The 18,932-nt window shown below is 34.1% G+C and overlaps 1 protein-coding gene across 3 annotated transcripts; it reads right to left on the reverse strand.

The window, feature by feature from the left end:
- Positions 1-118: 118 nt before the first annotated feature.
- LOC132286826 (isochorismate synthase, chloroplastic) lies at positions 119-14,631 on the reverse strand. Of its 3 annotated transcripts, none has more exons than XM_059789226.1 (16): positions 14,447-14,631; positions 14,176-14,367; positions 12,867-13,093; positions 11,686-11,803; positions 11,455-11,571; positions 11,221-11,367; positions 10,777-10,851; positions 10,630-10,698; positions 8,904-9,022; positions 8,721-8,778; positions 7,901-8,011; positions 7,531-7,615; positions 1,738-1,835; positions 1,300-1,392; positions 872-949; positions 119-437 (listed from the first exon to the last, which is right to left on the reverse strand). In XM_059789226.1, exons 1-15 carry the CDS (start codon positions 14,573-14,575, stop codon positions 911-913), a joined length of 1,677 nt encoding a protein of 558 aa, XP_059645209.1. In that variant the 5' UTR covers positions 14,576-14,631; the 3' UTR covers positions 119-437; positions 872-910. The 3 variants fall into 3 exon arrangements, with proteins under 3 accessions (XP_059645209.1, XP_059645208.1, XP_059645210.1); XM_059789225.1 differs by having other exon boundaries at positions 1,288-1,392; XM_059789227.1 differs by lacking the exon at positions 10,777-10,851 and having other exon boundaries at positions 1,288-1,392.
- Positions 14,632-18,932: the final 4,301 nt, after the last annotated feature.

The following is an 18,932-nucleotide window of genomic DNA, read 5'->3' on the forward strand; positions in this document are numbered from 1 at the left end:
AGGAAATTCAAGTATAGCTCCCTAGTAGAATTCAAAGGTGTTAGACATGAAGAGACATGTCTTTTAGTAAGAACAAACAAGAGAAAAGGTATTTATACGGATCAGATTTGTAATGCAATTACAAGTTTAATATGAAACTGAAATTCAAATTATATTAACTTCCGTCCTCTGATCAGAGTACAATCCGACACCAACTATCCAAAGATTGGTATGTGAAGTAGATTACAAAAGAATAGAGTTGATGTAAGACATCACTAAACTAGTTGTGATAATTGAATATGGTTGGAACTGGCTAGTGACATCGAACTTGGCAGTTTGTTCACTTAATAACAAATGGGGAAAAGAAAACAATCTGCACATCTGCGCTTCTGTAGCTGAAGTTGAAATAATCTCTTCTTCCATAGTCTATGAATATCATGCCTTGGATTTATATGCATCTGTAACAAGATAACTAGTACACTTTTAGTGTCTACAAGATGAAAATTCCATGAGATTACCGAACAGATCGGCCAATTATCGTCCTAAAGTTGAAGCAAATTGTCTAGTATAGATGTTATCAAAAATGGATAAGGACTTGACTGAAAATATAAAAGAATAAACTGAATTGGAGACCAAACTGGTGAACCAGACTGCTACCAATCAAAGAGAATCATTTTAGCTCAAACACGATGACATGATATGCTCAAGGGAAAATACGTTTACAATGCTTGATTTCTGTACAGAAATGATAAAAATTACAATGTGTAGTTATGTGATCGGTGAAACTCTCAAAGTTCAAAGTTATTTCTGCAAGAAACCATCTAACAGGAAAAAACAATACGATTTTCAAAAAGATGCTCCAAGATGTAATTTTTATGTCAGAACCACTAACCTTCACAGTACGCAGTCCTTGAGTCACTGTTTCTTAGTATCAAGAGAGAGGCACCTCTAGTTTCATCAATTTGGTAAACTGCATCATAAGTGACACACATGACAAAAAAATAAAATAAAGAAAGGGAAAAAAAAAGAAGTAGAAGAAGAAGAAGAAGAAGAAAAAGAAAGAAAACAAAAGGACTTTAGTTCCTATTATTATTCCTCAAATGTACTTTCGAATGATGTGAAATGATCAATCCTTGATGCACTCCAACACAAAGAAGCTTGTATGCATACAGACAAAATTCAAAATTGATAAGATAGAGAGCTGTGCAAAATTTTCATGTGTAGGAACACAAATTTACCCCCATAACAAACCCCTTCCCCTCCTTTCCCAAAACAAGGGAAAAAAAAAAAAAAAAAACACATACAGACATGTATATAAACCTGAGATGTCTTTAGTTCCAGTTCCTCCCACTCTCCAGATGAATTACTTCCTTCCACTATTCCAGTTCCAGCATAAATCAATGCACCGAGACCCTGCGAATCAAATAAGCCAGCATTTGGTAATGACGTGAATATAAAATTATATGGATTAGAACAAAGAAAATCTTGAAATTCCGAGGATGTTATATATGAAGTAACCACATTTTTCCGACTACTACAATTTCAACCTATTCGGTTGCGTGGGGGGTGGAGTACAACAAGAAGAACAAGAAAGTAAATATGTGCGACCGGAGTTCCAGTCACTTAAAACAAAATATGCAAATTCACTTGTCCATTCTATTGTAAACACACAAGTTCATCTGATTATAGTTTCCTAGCACTACAGTTTGACAATTATTAAGGAGAAAAGTCATCGCCAATCAGGTAAGTTTAACTTACCTTCTCCACCAATGCTGATCTTATTCCAACAGCAAACTCGCTCTCTCCTCCTCCAAACCAACCAACAGGACCAGCATACAGTCCTCGGTCAAACATCTCTGTACAACATAATTGAGCAATACTTCACTTGGATGAGTAATATCCAGAATATAGTTTTCTTGTTTACAATTGATTGAGGATCTAAAATATCTTAACTGAAGCATTGCATCACAGCTGAATACAAAGGGGTACAAGAATTACATTTTTTATAAATGATTTTTCACCTGTCAAGGAATAAAGATAGAAACAAGCTCTGGCACAGTAAAGGGGAAAGAAATAATTATGAAAATTATTTTTATAGAAACTACTTGTGCAATATACAGATACAGAATCCAGATAAAGTTTCTGTAGTAATATGTTTGGTCCTGCAATCAAGGATGAATTGGAGTGTGATTTGAATTTGGGCAACCCCATTTGCAATCTGAAATTTTGCACTAGGGGCACAATCCTCCACAGCAGAATCAAAACTCCACCAAATTCCAACAATAGCACACTAGCTTGAAGAGGGAGCTTCACAGATGTTGAAGGTAAGGGAAGCTAATTACAGGAGATCTTCGAAAATTGATGAAAAATGGAGAATATTTCAAAATAGAACCGAGAACCAAGACAAATAACTACCTCTTCACCACCACCACCTTCATCCATATCAGCCATCATTACCTAGTACCTACAGTTGGCCTTCTAGTAATTAATAATCTTGGGAAACCCCAAAAAATAGAATTTTCAATAGAACGTTAGAACAATCATTCATGTTTCCAAGGGCAATGAAATTTTTTCACATAAAATATGTATTATATATAATTTATGTTATAAGAAAGCTCCCGATATTCTTTATTACTAATAAATTTAAAGTTAGTAAGAATTTTAATATAATAATTATACATATATGCATATAATTCTTTTACTAATTATTAATACCACAGTACAATTTTTAAAAAAATTGAAGTATTTAGTCGTAAAATTATCTAGGGTTAATTACAGCGACACCCCCTGAGGTTTGACATAATGACAGCGATATATAAGTTGAGTCATTTTTGTATGATGACACCCCTTAGATTTGATAAAGTTAACAAAGACACTCCAATGGTCTTAAATTGACATTATTACCCTTGACACATTCAATTACCAATTTATCTAATACAATTATTTTTTTATTGACCAAAATACCCTACCATAGCCACCACCGCAGCCACCACCCATCAGTCGCCACCACCAATACTGCCTACCCCTTCTCTCTCTCTCTCCACCCACCATTGCAACCACCCGCAAAAAATCCAGTCAATTGAACCCATGAAAACCCCACAAAAAATCCCAATTGCATAGACACATAGATTTATAGATATATATATAAATCTCAAACCCCCAATCTCATACACTTGAGAAGATGATGCCTAGACCTCAAACCCAACCTATAGATCCTCACCAAACTTGATGACCGGTGGTGGAAAGGCCGAGCTCTGTGCCATGCTGTGCCGCCACCACTGCCGTTTCGAGCTCTGCGTTGAGGACGTCTTGATCACCGTCGTTGTCGAAGAGAAGAAGTCGTTGGCCTTGATGAGTCTCGAAGGTTCAACTGATGTGGATGACAAGGATGCCATCGAGCTGTTACAGGAATCGCGAATCGTGGACCAGAAAATCGTCGCCGGAATCGCCACTGATTCCTCATTGCCGGCTCGAATTCTGATTTGCTCAACAACGGCCTCTAGCCAATAAAAACTCCGGCATACTTTCCGGCAATGGCCTCTGCCCCAACCCGCACCGTCATCTAAAACCCCTGCCTCCGTCAACGGCGTCGCGGTCAGACAGTTCGTGGAGCACAATTATCGGACTGAAAGGAGATCATTTCAATCACCCATGGTAAAATTAAATTTGTTCCCAGGATGAATAATTGAATCTTACATATAAATATACATATATAGAGGGAGAGAAAGTACCTAAAGACGACGACGAGGTTGGAGGAAACGATCTATTTAGCCTTGTACAGAGCCCTTTCTAGTTCTTCTTTGGTTATGGCCCTCAAACTGAATACAAATCCCATAGCCCTTTCAATTTTGGTGTTATATATAATTACTGTTATATATTCTAGAGAGAGAAAGTGATGAGACAGAGGATAAAATTTAGAATAAAAACACCCCTCCACCGTTCCTCCACTTCATCATGTTTGTTGGGTTTTGTGTGGCTTTGCAGTGGTTGGTCGAGAGAGATTGGGGAATTGGGTGTAGCAGTGTAGACTGGTAGTGGGGCGGCGTCGATGAGGCGGCGGCGGCGGCGGCTGGTGCTCTCTTCCCTGCTGCTCTTCCACATATATGTATATATATATATATATAAGGTTAATAATGAATATATATAAGGGCAAATTTGACTTTTCATGAGTTATGATATTTTACAATAATATTGAATTAAATATTGAAGGATAATTTCGTCTTTTCTAACATTTTAAGGGCTTGTTTGGATCAAAATTATCACAGGGGTTGTCTTTGTCTAAAAAAGAAATAAGTTGTATATGGCTGTCAATATGTCAAACCTCAAGGGGTGTCGTTGTAATTAACCCAATTATTTATTATACAGCTAGAAACAAAATTGTTTCTCCAAAAACTATTAACTCCTAAAGACTATTAAGTAATAGAATATTAAATTTTAGGGGCTCAACTGTATCACCAAGCAAACACCTTTAATCCCCCATTAAGTGTAATGTTTAAGTTTTTCATATATATATATATTTGTGTGTGAGGTGTAATTTAAAAGCAAAAGAAAAAGAGAAAAGAAAAGAAAAAAAAATGGGTGGGACCCACTCCAATTTTAAGTCCATAAGATGGGTAATGGGTCATGAGATTAAGCTGATTAGACAGAGGTTACTTACAGCTCAGAGCCGACAGAAGAGCTATGCAGATAAGCGGAGACGACCGTTATCTTTGTTTCTCTACGGGTTTCTCCACGGAAAGGATTGATAAGATTTGGGAAAAGTGGCAAGTTGTCGCCACGATTCATTGGACCATTTGATTTTAGACCGTGTAGGAGAGGTTGCCTACAAACTTGTTTTGCCACCACAGTTGGACAGGGTCCACAATGTTTTTCATGTATCGATGCTACGAAAGTATGAGCCGAATCCATCTCACATTTTGAGTTGGGTTGATGTGGACATTGATGAGGATGTTTCCTATGAAGAGGGACCAGTTCAGATCCTTGACACAAAGCAGAAGGTGTTGAGGAACAAGACGATACCAATGGTGAAAGTTCTTTGGAGACACCACGGAGTCAAGGAGGCTACTTGGGAACTCGAACAGGAGGTTCGCTCCAAGTACCCAACGTTGTTTTCTTCCTCAGGTATGTCTTGATTTCGGGGGCGAAATCTTTTTAAGTTAGGGAGAATGTAATGTTTAAGTTTTTCATATATATATATTTGTGTGTGAGGTGTAATTTAAAAGCAAAAGACAAAGAGAAAAGAAAAGAAAAAAAAAAATGGGCGGGACCCACTCCAATTTTAAGTCCATAAGATGGGTAATGGGTCATGACAGACCCACTGTTTTTCTTTTTTTCTTCTCTCTCGGCTTGCTCCCTTTCTGCCGCTTGCTTTTCTTTTTTTCTTCTACACAATTAAGCTTGATTAATTCCTCATCTCTTGGTATTTTGAAGTGCCGTTTGCAGTAAATTGAAGCTCACAGCGAGGCCTACAAGTTGATAGGAGCAATTTCTAGTTTGGTGCACTCCTTAATTTTCGAAAATTTAGGGCATCAATTTGGGGTTTTTCATTACTTTAGAGGTAGGGGTCTCTAATACTCAAATTCTTGTTCCTTTGTGAGTTTCCCGACTTTAATTATTGTCAATCATGCTAGATTTGAACTGATAATCTCTTAAATGATTTTAATTGTGTATGTGAAGTATGCTATTATGTGTATTTATTGTTCTACATGGAAAGTATGCCTAATTGTTGATCTTCTATGCTTGTTGTGTTCATTAAATTGTAAAAAAATTGTTATGAAGAAGCATGCTAGTTGTGTAACATTAATTTTCCCCATATTTTTATGGTATTAAAAAGGCATGTAACATGCATTCAAAGCATGGGGTATGAAAAGGGTGAAATGATTTGAAATAGATGAAAAAGAGATTTTTGGGAGAATTTGATGAAAGGGTTTTTGAGAAAAACTCTGTCGCCGCAGAGTCACCAAAGGGCCGGTATGTTAATATAGCCTAGAGGGAACTAGGGAGATTGCCCTAGCGTGGTTGAGCTATCTGGGCCCCAAATGACGCTGCGGAGGTACCAAAGGTCAGGGACAGTAGTCAATCCTTTTCTCGTGTCGCTGCGGAGTCACCAAAGGGCGGGTTATATTAACAGTTTGGTGAAGTGATGATGTTTTTCTCAAAATGGGGAGAGACATGCATAACATTGCATTCATAGCACGAAATTTATTTGCTTTGAACTTAGAATTGATATTGTGTTTTCCCGGCTTTGCATGACCCCAAATTCTTATTGTCCTATTCCTTGTTTGGATTCACGGGGACACAAGAGGTGTGTCTTAGGCACCACCTACTGAGCAATTTTGTTCACCCCTTTTATTTAACATTTTTTACAGGAAACGGGAAAGAAGTTGCGGATGACATTCTACCACAGACTTAGTATGGATTAGGAGCTTATTTTGTTGTTTTTGTACTTGGGTCACTCTATTTTTGTAAGACAACATAATGTATTTTGTACAATGACTTATGGACTTTGAATATTATAATTATACCTATGGGCTTGTAAAGCATAGACATTTGATCTTAATCTTGTATTTTGGGACTGTAATTATGATACTTGGATGATATAGTATGTGGTTGTACCACCATGGAATGTATTAGATGTTTATTGTGTTGGGACAGGTTAAAAATGCTTTTAAACAGGTTGTTGTAGGACGATTTTTAGCGGAGGCCATGCCAAATTTTTTTTTAAAATTTTGGCATCAGTTAGGATCGTTACATTAAGTGCCACCACCATAAGAACATTGCTCAAACCACTTTCACTCTCAACAAATCACCACCAAGAAATCAACATGATGATTGGGGAGAAGGGTTGAAGAAAGAACTATAGAAATAAGATGACCATGATTTTTTAACACACCATATGCAGCTCAAACAAAATAACATATTACATGATGCCACATTTTTGTCATGCAAACACAAAATATTGAGTCAAGAGTTGGAAAAGTGGGACAAAAGTTAAAAAATAATAGATCAACTTAATAACTATTAGCAAGTCCTAAATACACAAGGAGGGCGATTGGCGTTGTACGCTAGATTGCTAGTATAAATATGCCACTCATTCTGAAAGAGAAATGACGCACTGCATTCAATCTACCTCTTCCTTAATTAGGAAGAACATTACATGGCTACAGTAAATCTATGCATTGCATCTTTTCACGAGTTTACTAGGCTGATTTCCCTTCTCATATATCAACCGGTTCAAATAGTTGAGCATTTGAGAGCACCCTAGCTAAATTGGTGATGACTTGATCTAGGATTTTAGCATCAACTAGTATATTAGTAATAACTTTGATCAGCATAATATTCTTTTTATGTGTGTGTGTTCATTCATCAATTCTATACATTGATTTGAACAATAAAAATGAGTTGGGCCTTAACAGAAGCTTTACAGGAGACCATCTTTAAAAATCTAATTATTAGATGAAATGGAGTTCATCAAGCCATAAGATAAATAATCTCAAAAAAAAATATCTAATATTTTTTTAATCAATAAATCATAGAATGATAAACACATACCAGTTTCTGCAATCAAGAATCGTGCTTCTTCTGTAGGAAACCCACAAACTGCAGGAGTTGGATGAAGAGAGGACAAAATGTCAAACTGAAAAAAGAGAAAATAGTTAGCACTTTATGTTTAAGAGAAAAGTGATAAAGTCAGCTATCAGATATTCATTATTTAACAATATGAAACATTCCAAATCTAAAAGTATTTGAAAAGGACAAAATGAGAATTCATGAGATTATTAGTTTATGAAAATATATTAACTGGATAAAAAATGTAAACCCGATGTGGAAGGACGCACAGATAGCAGTCTGACTGAACGTCTATTCCATATGAAATTTTGGAAGAAAACTTCATCTAGTGACGCTGCCTATAAGATCTTACCTCATCATCTTCACTTCTCAGCCTCCCTATTAGTTGGGCATGGAGATGTTGAACTCTTGGGAGCTTTCGAATTGATTTCTTTGGTTCCACCAATACCTTGATACATACAGCCTGCAAAGCACAAAGAATGCAGAAAGGCATTGATGTTCCAAAATAGTTGATAGTGACTAAACCAAGTGAGCATAAACTATGTGCCCATCATGATGGTGATATGCCTGCAACTATGTCCTATCATATATCACATTGTTTACAGGGAAATGTAGGATATATGTAGGAGGGGGTAGGCAGGGGCAGGCCAACCCCGTTCACATATATAAAAGCAAGGATGATGATGATGAGGTTAGGTAGGGAAAATTCTGTCACAATTAATACACCTCCTATCTTCAGAATGTGCCATCATTGATAGGCTAGTATATCAACCGCTAACCAGACAAGGAGAAGAAGCACTAAGAGGAATGCTCAGAATCGTGACACCAAGCCACATAAACACTAGAAGCAACAGTGTGGAGAGAGGAAGAGAGAGCTCCCTTTTTCTTTCTTTTTTCTTACTTGGTACTCACACTGCCTCCATTGAGGCTCGAACCCCTGACCTCCCTTTGGGAAGTAGGGGCCTGGTACTGCTAGGCCACTAGCCTGTTGGAGAGAGCTCCCTTTCCATCCAAGCAATAGAAAAACAAAGTAGAATGGTCTTAAAACAAGTTGCTGAAAAGTAATACTAATAATAATGTCAATAAGAACAATAATAGAAGTAGTTGTACAGATGTGTCTCCCTATAGACAAGAAATATAGTTCTGAGGAGATGGTAGTCAACATCACGTGCCTCTAGTTTTCTTCTTATGCAATCTCGTACTATGGTAAACTCACGATGGTCCTTAGCACTGCAAAATGAACAAAAGAGGAAACAATGAAAAAACACAAATTGGCAATTAAATTGTTCACAAGGAAATGTTAGTATTTACAGTATCATATACGATATAGATAACCATGAATTTATAAAATAAACCTGGAAAGTAATTCAAGTTCTATCTGAAGATCCAGGGCCTTTGATCCACCTCTAGCTCGAGTCCCAGCCAAAGCCTCACTACAAATGCTAAGCGAGTTTCGGTAAAATAGTTGCTCTGGCTATTCTCAAAGTTTTGTACAAGTGAGTAACAGAAAACAGACACAATCCCAACATCAGTTTCAAGAAGTTGTATCTTCAAAAGAATAGTCAGATGTTTAGCGTTTAATTATCTGAAAATGTATTAAATGGAGAACACATACAACAGAGAATTTTATCACATAATAATGGTGCGTTCGGATACATAGAAGAGAAGCGAAAGGAGATAATAGCTTTATGATAAAAAAGAAATGAAAGGAGAGGATACTGTTAAATGTTAACCTTAAATCCTTTCAGGATAACTGAGGAGGAATAACATAAAGGAAAGGAAAGTAATAACCTCCCACCCTTATTTTCAAACCAAACATGATTTAAGCTATCATTTCATCTTCCTTTCCTTTCTTTTCCTTCCACTTCCTTCAGTTCAAATACAGTGTAAAAGTCCTTCAAAAAAGTCCATAGCATAATGAAAAGCAGTCTCCTAGGCTAACCATTACAACCATCAATTTATTTTGTGAGGACAAACTCTCAACAAGAGTAACCATCAATCTTTGCTTGTAGGCCAATTTATTATTCAAATTGAAAAAGTCTATTTCCTATTTAAGTCACATTTAAAGGCTATTAGGTTTTATATCTCTTTTTAAAACACGTATTTACCATCATAAGATCATATAACATGGCAAAGTCAGGATAGTTTCCCCGGAATCATTCCCGTCTCCAAACCCATGTCCACTGCACACCATCTTATAACTTCCATGATCTTGTTAAATTTATTTAAGTATCATCCTCAAAATATACTCTCCATTAGGTAAACTTCGTATTGATTTGTCTATATGTTCCCAAAAATGCACTTTAGTGTGATCGTCTAATCCTACTTGGAGTGGACGTGTGGGATTATATTTATTCTACATTCTCCGAACATGTACTTGGTGCAATGTTTTAAAAATACTATCAAACATGAGAATGCAGGTTAGAATTTCAAGTCAGTTATTTTATGCAAATAACACCAAATATTAAATTTGTATCCAGTCTAACCATCCTAGCACCCCACATAGGAGGAACCAATATTGTGTAATGGCTTTTTACATTTTCTCCTAATATATTTGATTTTTTTTTTGGTAAGCATTATTCTATTCCCTTTTATAGTGACAATTGTGACTTCTTCTTTTAGAAATTTCTATCTTTTCCCATATAATCAATTTATATCATTTATTCTCTATTTCCTTTACACTTAGTCTTTCTGATAATGATAAATGGGTACTATATTATCACAAAACTCCCATGGTCAAGGGACTTCTACAAACATGTGCCATAACAAACCACAAGGTAAAGTGCAACAGTAAGTGGGATAAAGAAATGGATCAAAAGCATTATCCTGATGCTTACAACATCATGCTATCTTCCTAGAGCACCACTTGGGAACATTATGCTTATCATCTTCCTATCTTAACCTCAAGCAATGCAACTCCAAATGCATACTATTTGTAACCACTCAAAACTTGCAACATGATAAAAAAATTTATGGAATGTACAGATTGAAGGAAAAATAGATGATCATAGAAAAGCATACATTGTGAAAAAGGAATAAATAAGTTTTGTTATTGAATAATCTGATATATATCATACTTACAGTGTTCCCAATAAATGCTGGTGCATTGGAAGGTTGAAGACAAAATTGATAAGCATTTTCTCCTTCAGCCTACATGAATTAAGTGTACTGAGAATATAAGTTAACACAAGAAAAGGTTCATTGAATATGAAAGTAAAGTAAGGATACCTGTAAGCATGCCAACCATGTTAAAGGGTCAATATCAGGTGTAGTCACAACTCTGCTGCTACGTGCAAGTACAACCTAAATTTAGAGGACGAACCTAATGCGTCAAAAACTAACTAAAAGAGTAAAAAGAAAAAGATGGAGAGCCCAATGGTATAACCTCTTCTCTCTCAAAGGGGAGGTGAGGGGTTCAAGCCCTGTAGTGGGCAATTTGTGAAATGTGTGTGTGAGTACTTACCTAACCAAAAAAAAAAAAAAGAAGAAGATGGAGAGTATTGAAGAGAGAAAATTAGTGGAACATAGTATCACAGGAACCAATATAAATATTCAATGCCTGAACATACTGATGAAAGCAATGCATTTACTGCTTGCTAGTTGCTATTACATCTGTTAGACAATAAAAAGGCACTGCAGTCTAGTAGAATAGCATGTAGTTTTATATGGTACCTTAATAAGTGCCGAGTTGTTTTTGCTTATCATCCGCAAAGCTCTATTAACAGCAAGATCCCAAGATGTCTTACCAGGAGCATGATTATAGCTAAGGATGTGTGTGTTAGGAACTTCTTTTTGCAGCTTTACAATAATAGAGGAAACCTGCATAACCATATAAGCTAGATTTAGTAAAGACCTTCCTATTAGTAAATAACATAAAAGAATCAACTAGTCTTGAAACGCATGGACCTGTCTCATTGTGGCCTGAAGTGCGGCAATTGCTTTCCCGTACGTCCATGAAAGGGAATTGTCCCAAGCAATGGTTGTGGCAAGCATCGAACTTCCTTCAAGCTCATCAAACTCAACCTGCCATTTAGGATATGCCAATAGGTTTTATATGCACTAGAGATAAAAATGACCCAATTTCTATATACTACAGCTGGCTATATCTACTTCATGGAAGGAAAACAAATGTTTTACCTGAGGAACCATGAAGTAGAAAGAACCAAAAGCCTCCCATTCAGGTGATATATTGGCCCTTGCATCAAAGCGGATAGCCCCATAAGCACGAATCAGAGGGCATTCCTTAGATAGGAACCTTTAATGAAAAGAACTTCGAATTAGGTTATGAACTTCTAGATAACAGCTTTCTAATTGCAGATAATAGTGAAAGTAATTCTTCCATCAGTTATATTTTTATGTCTTAAATGGTGTTTAAAACCAATACAGTGACTTAGATATGATTTGCAATCTAACAACTGTATTGCATCAAAAAGAATTATCTCCATTATAATTCATTTAACATACTGATCTTCTCTGCATATAATATGAACAGGCTAAACAGTCAAAGTGCAACTATAGCTGGTGTGAAGTTGTGGCCCGAATTTTGTTTCGGCCTGGGTTGTAACTTTTGAGCCGTTTTTCTCTTGTAGGTCATGAACTCGGTTCTAGAACTCTCTTGTAACCCAGTATATAAGGGCGTTTAGGATTTGGAGTGTGTAATGAGAGAAATCGCAGGAAAGATAGCGAGAGGAAGAGAGAGGGTTTGGGAGTGACTTGTAATATCCTGTGAAATTTTTCACACCTGCCAGATAAATCTTTGTGTTATTTGTTTGGTGTGCGCTGACCTTTTCGATGATTTTTTTATTGTGTTCTTGGTTTGCGACTGTTGTAACAGCCAGACTACTAACTACAAAGTAGCGCATAATTGTTGATAAATCAAATATTTCAAAAAGATAAAATAAAAAAATAAAAAGAAGAAGAAGACTGATAACCACATCGAGCTGTCGAAGTATGAAGTTGAAAAGGGTCATGAATCTCAGCGTTTCTACCAATATCAAAACCCTTTCAAGAGTGACTACAATAACTCCACGTGGATTTGCACATTACTTCTAGTACCCACAACAGTGATTATGGTTTTCTGAATTGCATCAAAGAAAATAATATGAATAGTGACTCTCCTTTTTTAAATTTTTCGATTTTTTTTTTTTGGTTGGGAAAAGCACACTATGGTGCTTCATTTTTATACAGTGTTTATGTAATGATTTAATATATAATGCATGTGTCTACATATACAAAAACAGGGATATAAACAAGATTGAAACATTTTGCAAAGAAAATATTATGAGTAACAGTATTTCTATATGTGTTGAAGTGGTTACCTCTTGATGGAGCGCCAATCGTCTAGTGAAAAGGGACGGAAATGGCGGAAAAAAACTGCGGAACCAACACCGGCGACGCCGATCAGATTCTGGGTGTTGTCGGAATCTATGAAAGGATGGGGTTGGAGACCCAAAGTTCGGGTTCGACCCGAGAAGAAACAACGAGGGAGGAGTTGATCTTGAGCGTGAAGCCAATCGATTGCTTCAATTCGCTCTTGAATTGGTACCTTTCAATAGCATTACCAGAATAATTAAGTATTATAAGGAGTATTTGATTTTAAGCTCAAGAATGTGGACACAACTTTTTTTCGTTTTTTAGTGGGAGTTGAGAAAATATATATTATCCAAAAAATAATAATAATAATAAAAGGGGCTAGTTTTATCAATCTATATGATTTGTATAATAAAACATTAATTTTATTTATTATTTATTTTCACAAGTAATTCTCTCATTTTGTTTGGTTAAATAGGAAAAAAAAAAATATTAGCAAAAAATATATTGCAAGATTTAACTATATTAAGATATATGCTAAATAAATACTAAGTAGTGCAGTTATAATCATGAATTTTACTACGTAGTGCACTTATAACTATGAATTTTAGAGTTTTTTTTATACTTTTTAAAATTAAAAATATGATGATGCATTTAATAAAAAAATGTAAGTTCAAATATTATTATTTAAGAAAGAAAGAAAAAAATATATTTTAACTAAATTCACATAATTTGTTGAATTGACTTGATTTAGTGGGGCTATTTTAGTGAAAGTAATCCCATTGATTAGTTGAGGAAATTTTTTTGACAAAATAATAATAATAATAATTGTATATTTTTTATATGATATTCACAATTACCTTCATTTTCAATGAAATAAAAGAGTTATTGTTACTATTCCAAAAAAAAAAATAGAATACTCCCTTTTCGAAGAATAATTATGTCTTTTTAATATTAAATAAATAAAGGAGATTATACAATAAAATATGAATATCATATCCTTATATGTTCATAATAAAAAAAAATAAAAAACAAAAAGTAAAGCAAGTCGATGGCATTTGGTTGAATTTTTGGCACCTGACACAATGACACCAAACCCATATTGTCTTGTAAAAGAGTAGTGCAGGATAAGGAATGAGATTGCACTACATGGTTGATTGTCAACCAACCACGTGTCATATGAGGCTATAAACTATTCTTGTTCTTCAACCATTACATTACAGCTATGTATGAATAGAGCTTCATCAAACCTCAACGAACAGAACAAATCAAAGAATTGAAGTGCACCAAATTAAAAAAATGAAAGAATACGGTTACCTGGAGACGCATAATTCCGGATTCAAAAGGAGGCGGGTCGGACTTCAACTCGAAAATGGTTGAGTTGAGTTGATCCATAGCCAATGCTGGTGTCATTACAGATTGAAACGTCCTCGTTTCAACGGTTCCTAAGGGAACTCTTGTATCCCCATGACAACCATTCATGGATAGTGAATAAAATTTATTATGTCTCTGTTCCAAAAATTTAATGTCAAACCTTATTTTTGTGAAAAACAGTTAGTCACGCGAAGTAATACTAAAACAGACTTACTTGATTGGAGACATGGATTGATTGTCTACTATATATTGTTGTGTCTGAACTAATAATGCATTTGCATTTTCCAGATTCTGAGTCCATGAAACTTGCAGGTGCAATGCAGCGCCCAGCACTAGCAGCCATGAGAGAGAAAGAGAGAGAGAGAGAGATGAGGGATTCTGCTTTTGTACTTCTTCCAATGAGATTGGGCATTGGGCAACAACATGATATATGGTCTGTTTTAGTATATTCTCATTTGATATAGATGGTTGTTAATGTGACACGTTGGATTGTACTTCCAATATGTAGTTTTATAAATTACCGAGTAAAGTGAAAATATTTTTGAACAAAAAACTGCCTAACTATGTTGATTTGTTTCAATTAAGAACAAAATTATCTGAAAAGATTATTTTACATTTTTTATTAAATTTGTCATTTTTTATTAAATTATTTTTATTATTTTTTCTCTTATTTAAATATTAATTATATTATTTGCCTTAATTTTATTATTAGTATCAATTTATGAAGAAAAAAAAATTTGTAACTACCATTTTTTAAAAATAATTAACTTATTATTAAAATTTTATTATTTATAATAAACTTATTGTATCCATTTTAAACCTTTTTTCCTGTAGAAAAATACTCTGTACCTTCTATTCTTACAATATATAGATGAAAATTTAATAAATTACTTAAATAAAAAATACTTTCTTTTTTATGTAATATATTCATGAAAAATTAAGAAATTAATTACATTATTTTAAAATTTTCTACTTACGATTTTTATTTAAACGATTATTTAATAGAAAATATGTCATCAAATTAGTATGATTTTTTTTTTTTATAATTTATTTTAATAAAAAAATAAATTAAGTGTAATTTAACAAAAAAAATGATGTTATGTATAATCTAAGCATTAGTTATTTATGGTCAATTTTCTTATAAAATTAACTAACAGCCTAAAAGTTTAGAGTTACACGTATAGATAGGCTTTAAACTTAATTAATCATGATATTATCTCAACACTTTGTTTAAAGAAATTCTAACTTTTTCTTAACAATTAATCATGAAAACACTATCAGTGAACCGAATGTTGAATATACGAGGGTATCATCCCTACTTACCTTGGTTTTCTTATGATATAAATAAAGTATAAATTTATCATGATCATACTTACTTTGATTTTTTTTGATGATTTTGAGCTATATATAAATAATCTTTTACATGTTTAAGTGCTAATTTTATATTACAGAAAACTACAATAACAAGAAGAAAAGATAAGCAAATATTTCATTGAATCGCTCAATTTGTGAAATATGGGAAGAAATTAAAGTAAAAATGTTTATACAGTTCTCGTGATGGATATGAAATAAATAGATAAAAATATATTAAATTAGAGTATTAGCAATCATGCGTAGTGAAAGTGCAATAAAACTGTTCTGACAAATTGGTGGGCTATGTGATAATGTTACGGGTGTACATCTTTTTATTTAAGATAAATAATTTTACTCCCTCTTCCTAAAAATTTTCAGAACTTTTTTTTCTTTTTATAATTAATCCTCTGAACAAACAATTTTTTTTCAAAAATTAACCGCAGGCGAAATTCCGACTGTTTCTTCCCGTGTCACGGCTGTAAATTTAAAATGACCAACCTACCCTTTATCTTACTTTATTGGGGCCAAATTAGTAAAACCCTAATCTAATCTCCACCTCCAATCGCTCTGTAAACCATTTAGGTGTCCTCAATTTTTTGCTGACAAACGTGAAAATATTACACTTACGTAGAAATTATTTGCAGAGCGTTTAGCGTTTTCCTAAAATTGAAAATTGCAGAGAGTTTTTTCTATAGTTTAGAGAGAGAAGATGAGAGGAATACAACTATCGTTGAATCAAAAGGAAGAAGATAAGATTGGAATAACACTGGAACTGCTACAATATTTTCCATGAAGGCAACAACGATGCTTCTGTCGCCGTTGCTTAGGCTATAAAAATGAAATCCCCAAATCGAGAGCAGCAATTGAAGCCTTGCCTCTGCCCATTCGAACCCTAAGTTTGCAAATCGCCCTTTCTAGCTCTATGTGTGGATGTTCACTGTAGGCACTGTAAATTCTGTATTTGATCCACAAAAAGTGAAATTTCTTTGATTTACAGTGGAGCGAGACGGTGAAGAATGAATTGAGGAAGATGAATCCGAATCGTTGAGGATGTCATCGACAGTGCGGTGACCGGTGAGGTATGGATAAAGAGGTGGTTATGGTCCTCATCGCCGCTGATGCTAGAGGTGTTCGCCGTCCTCATGTCCTCTTCCTCTGTATTTCTTCGGACATACACACAATTTACTTCGCACCAATGGCGGTGCATGATGGTGCTGATGGACTTGACACGTCAGCAGCATAAGTTAATTAAAGCACCAAAACGGTGCCGTTCAATAGTCGGTAATTTTGTAATCTTGGTTTTCCGAGACTCACCTGATGTCCCTAAGTGCAACTTTTTAATAGTCCAGGCCATTTGTTTATATCATTCTATTTAAAGTCAAGAATAAAAAACACCACTCAAATATGTATATATGCATATCACATCCCTCTCGTACAAAAAACACCTCTCAAATTTTAATTTAGTGCAATTAGATTTCCCTCACACATTTAAAACTTAAATTAACCAAAATTCCCTTACTAAAACATTTTATTAAATATATAAAAATAATTTTTTTTTATAAAAAGACCAAAAAGGACACACTAAGCAGTGACGTTGTTTTGCAAGCACCACACCCATTTTCATTAAAATTTTAAATTGAATCATTTTCCATTCATTTGCATCTTCACTGCCTCGGATATTGAATCATTTTCCATTCATTTGCATTTTCACTGCTTCGCATTGTTAAGAGAGCAACCACAAACCCTAGCCGGTTGCAATCGAAACCTCATGTTCTTGATACCAGAAACCCTAGATCCATATTCTTATCATCACAAGGAGGGGTCACGTTCTATAGAGAGAAACCAGAACCCTAGGTGATCTTGATCACAATTTTCCATTGCAAACCAAAAACCCTAGCTTTAAGTTCCATTAACCGTAAACGTATAAATCGTTTAAAGATTGAAGGTTGGTTCATGTCATCTGTGAAACCTGAATGTAAGTTTTTGGTAACCCTTATTTATCTTTCTATTTTATTTATGTCGATGTGATTTTTCTCTTGTAAGGATTTTAATTTCCTTCTCTGTTAAGGTTTATTTTGTTCTTTGTTAGGGTTTTATTTCTTTCTCTGTTAGGGGTTTTTTTTCTTCTTTGTTAGGTTTTTTTTTTCCCTTTCTATTAGAGTTTTAATATATGTGATTTATTGATGAGTATTTTTTTCGTTCTCTGTTAAATCGTTGCACTACATTTCTTCTTTATTAAGGTTTTTTTCATTCTCTATTAGGGTAATTTTTTCTTTGTTAAGGTTTTTTTTTTTACTTCTTTGTTTTTTTTTTTTTTCCTTCTCGGTCTATTACAGTTTTAATATACATAATTTATTGATACGTATTTTTTTCTCTCTCTGTTAAATCACCGCACTACAATTCCTTCTCTATTAGGGTTTTTTTTTTTCTCTGGGCTTTTTTCCTTCTCTATTATGGTAATTTTCCTCCTTTGTTAAGGTTTTTTTCCCTTTTTTTTTTTTTAGAGTTTTAATATATGTAATTTATTGATGGGTATTTTTTTCTCTCTGTTAAATCACCGCACTACAATTCCTTCTCTATTAGGGTTTTTTTTCTTCTCTGTTAGGGTTTTTTTCCTTCTCTGTTATGGTAATTTTCCTTTTTCTTTTTTCTTTTTTCTTTTTTTTTTTTTTCTCTCTCTCTATTAGAGTTTTAATATATGTAATTTATTGATGGGTATTTTTTTTTTCTCTCTGTTAAATCACCGCACTACATTTCCTTCTCTATTAAGGTTTTTTTTAGGGTAATTTTTCTTTGTTGTTAAGGATTTTTTTTTTTTTCTTTGTTGAGGTTTTTTTCCCTTCTTTGTGATATATGTTAGGATTTCTATATATCTATTTCTCTCTTTCCAGTATGTCTATAAAGTTAAGCTTTTATTTTTTTATTTTGTAATTGACAACATGCTACTTTTTTTTTTCCTTTTGAGTTTTTGACAAATGACTGATTTTGTGATCCATATTACAGTGGTTTGTCCAAAAGGCTAAATTTATATTCATTTGATACAAATGTTTGATTTTGTGATCCATATCACAGTGGTTTTTTTTCCTTTTTTGTTAGGGTTTTTATTTATTTAGTTATTTATTTGATTACTTTTGTGGTCCCTAACATAACATATTGATTGCTTTTATGGTCCCTAGAATAACCGATTATTTTATATATATATATATTTTACTATAAGTTGTCAAATTGGTTATTTCTATCTTCATTCAATACATTTTTGCCATTTTATATGTTTATGTTGTTTGTTTATGTGGTTAAGAGTTGCTGGTTCTCATAATGGTGGACCACATAGCCTAAAAAGTTAGTTT

Source organism: Cornus florida, unplaced genomic scaffold (assembly GCF_030987335.1).
Source record: "Cornus florida cultivar Cherokee Brave unplaced genomic scaffold, ASM3098733v1 CherokeeBrave_3.0.0_Hap2_Chr11, whole genome shotgun sequence".
Classification (NCBI taxonomy): Eukaryota; Viridiplantae; Streptophyta; class Magnoliopsida; order Cornales; family Cornaceae; genus Cornus; species Cornus florida.

Bases quoted from the DNA above. Each gene is read 5' to 3' on its own strand.
- LOC132286826 (XM_059789225.1), bottom strand. From the start codon at position 14,575: ATGGCTGCTAGTGCTGGGCGCTGCATTGCACCTGCAAGTTTCATGGAC. The intron at 13,094-14,175 runs GTAACCGTATTC...TGCTATTGAAAG, and splicing joins CCGGAATTATGCGTCTCCAG to GTACCAATTCAAGAGCGAAT. The intron at 8,779-8,903 runs GTTTATTTTATA...TTCATTTTGCAG, and splicing joins GAACTTGAATTACTTTCCAG to TGCTAAGGACCATCGTGAGT.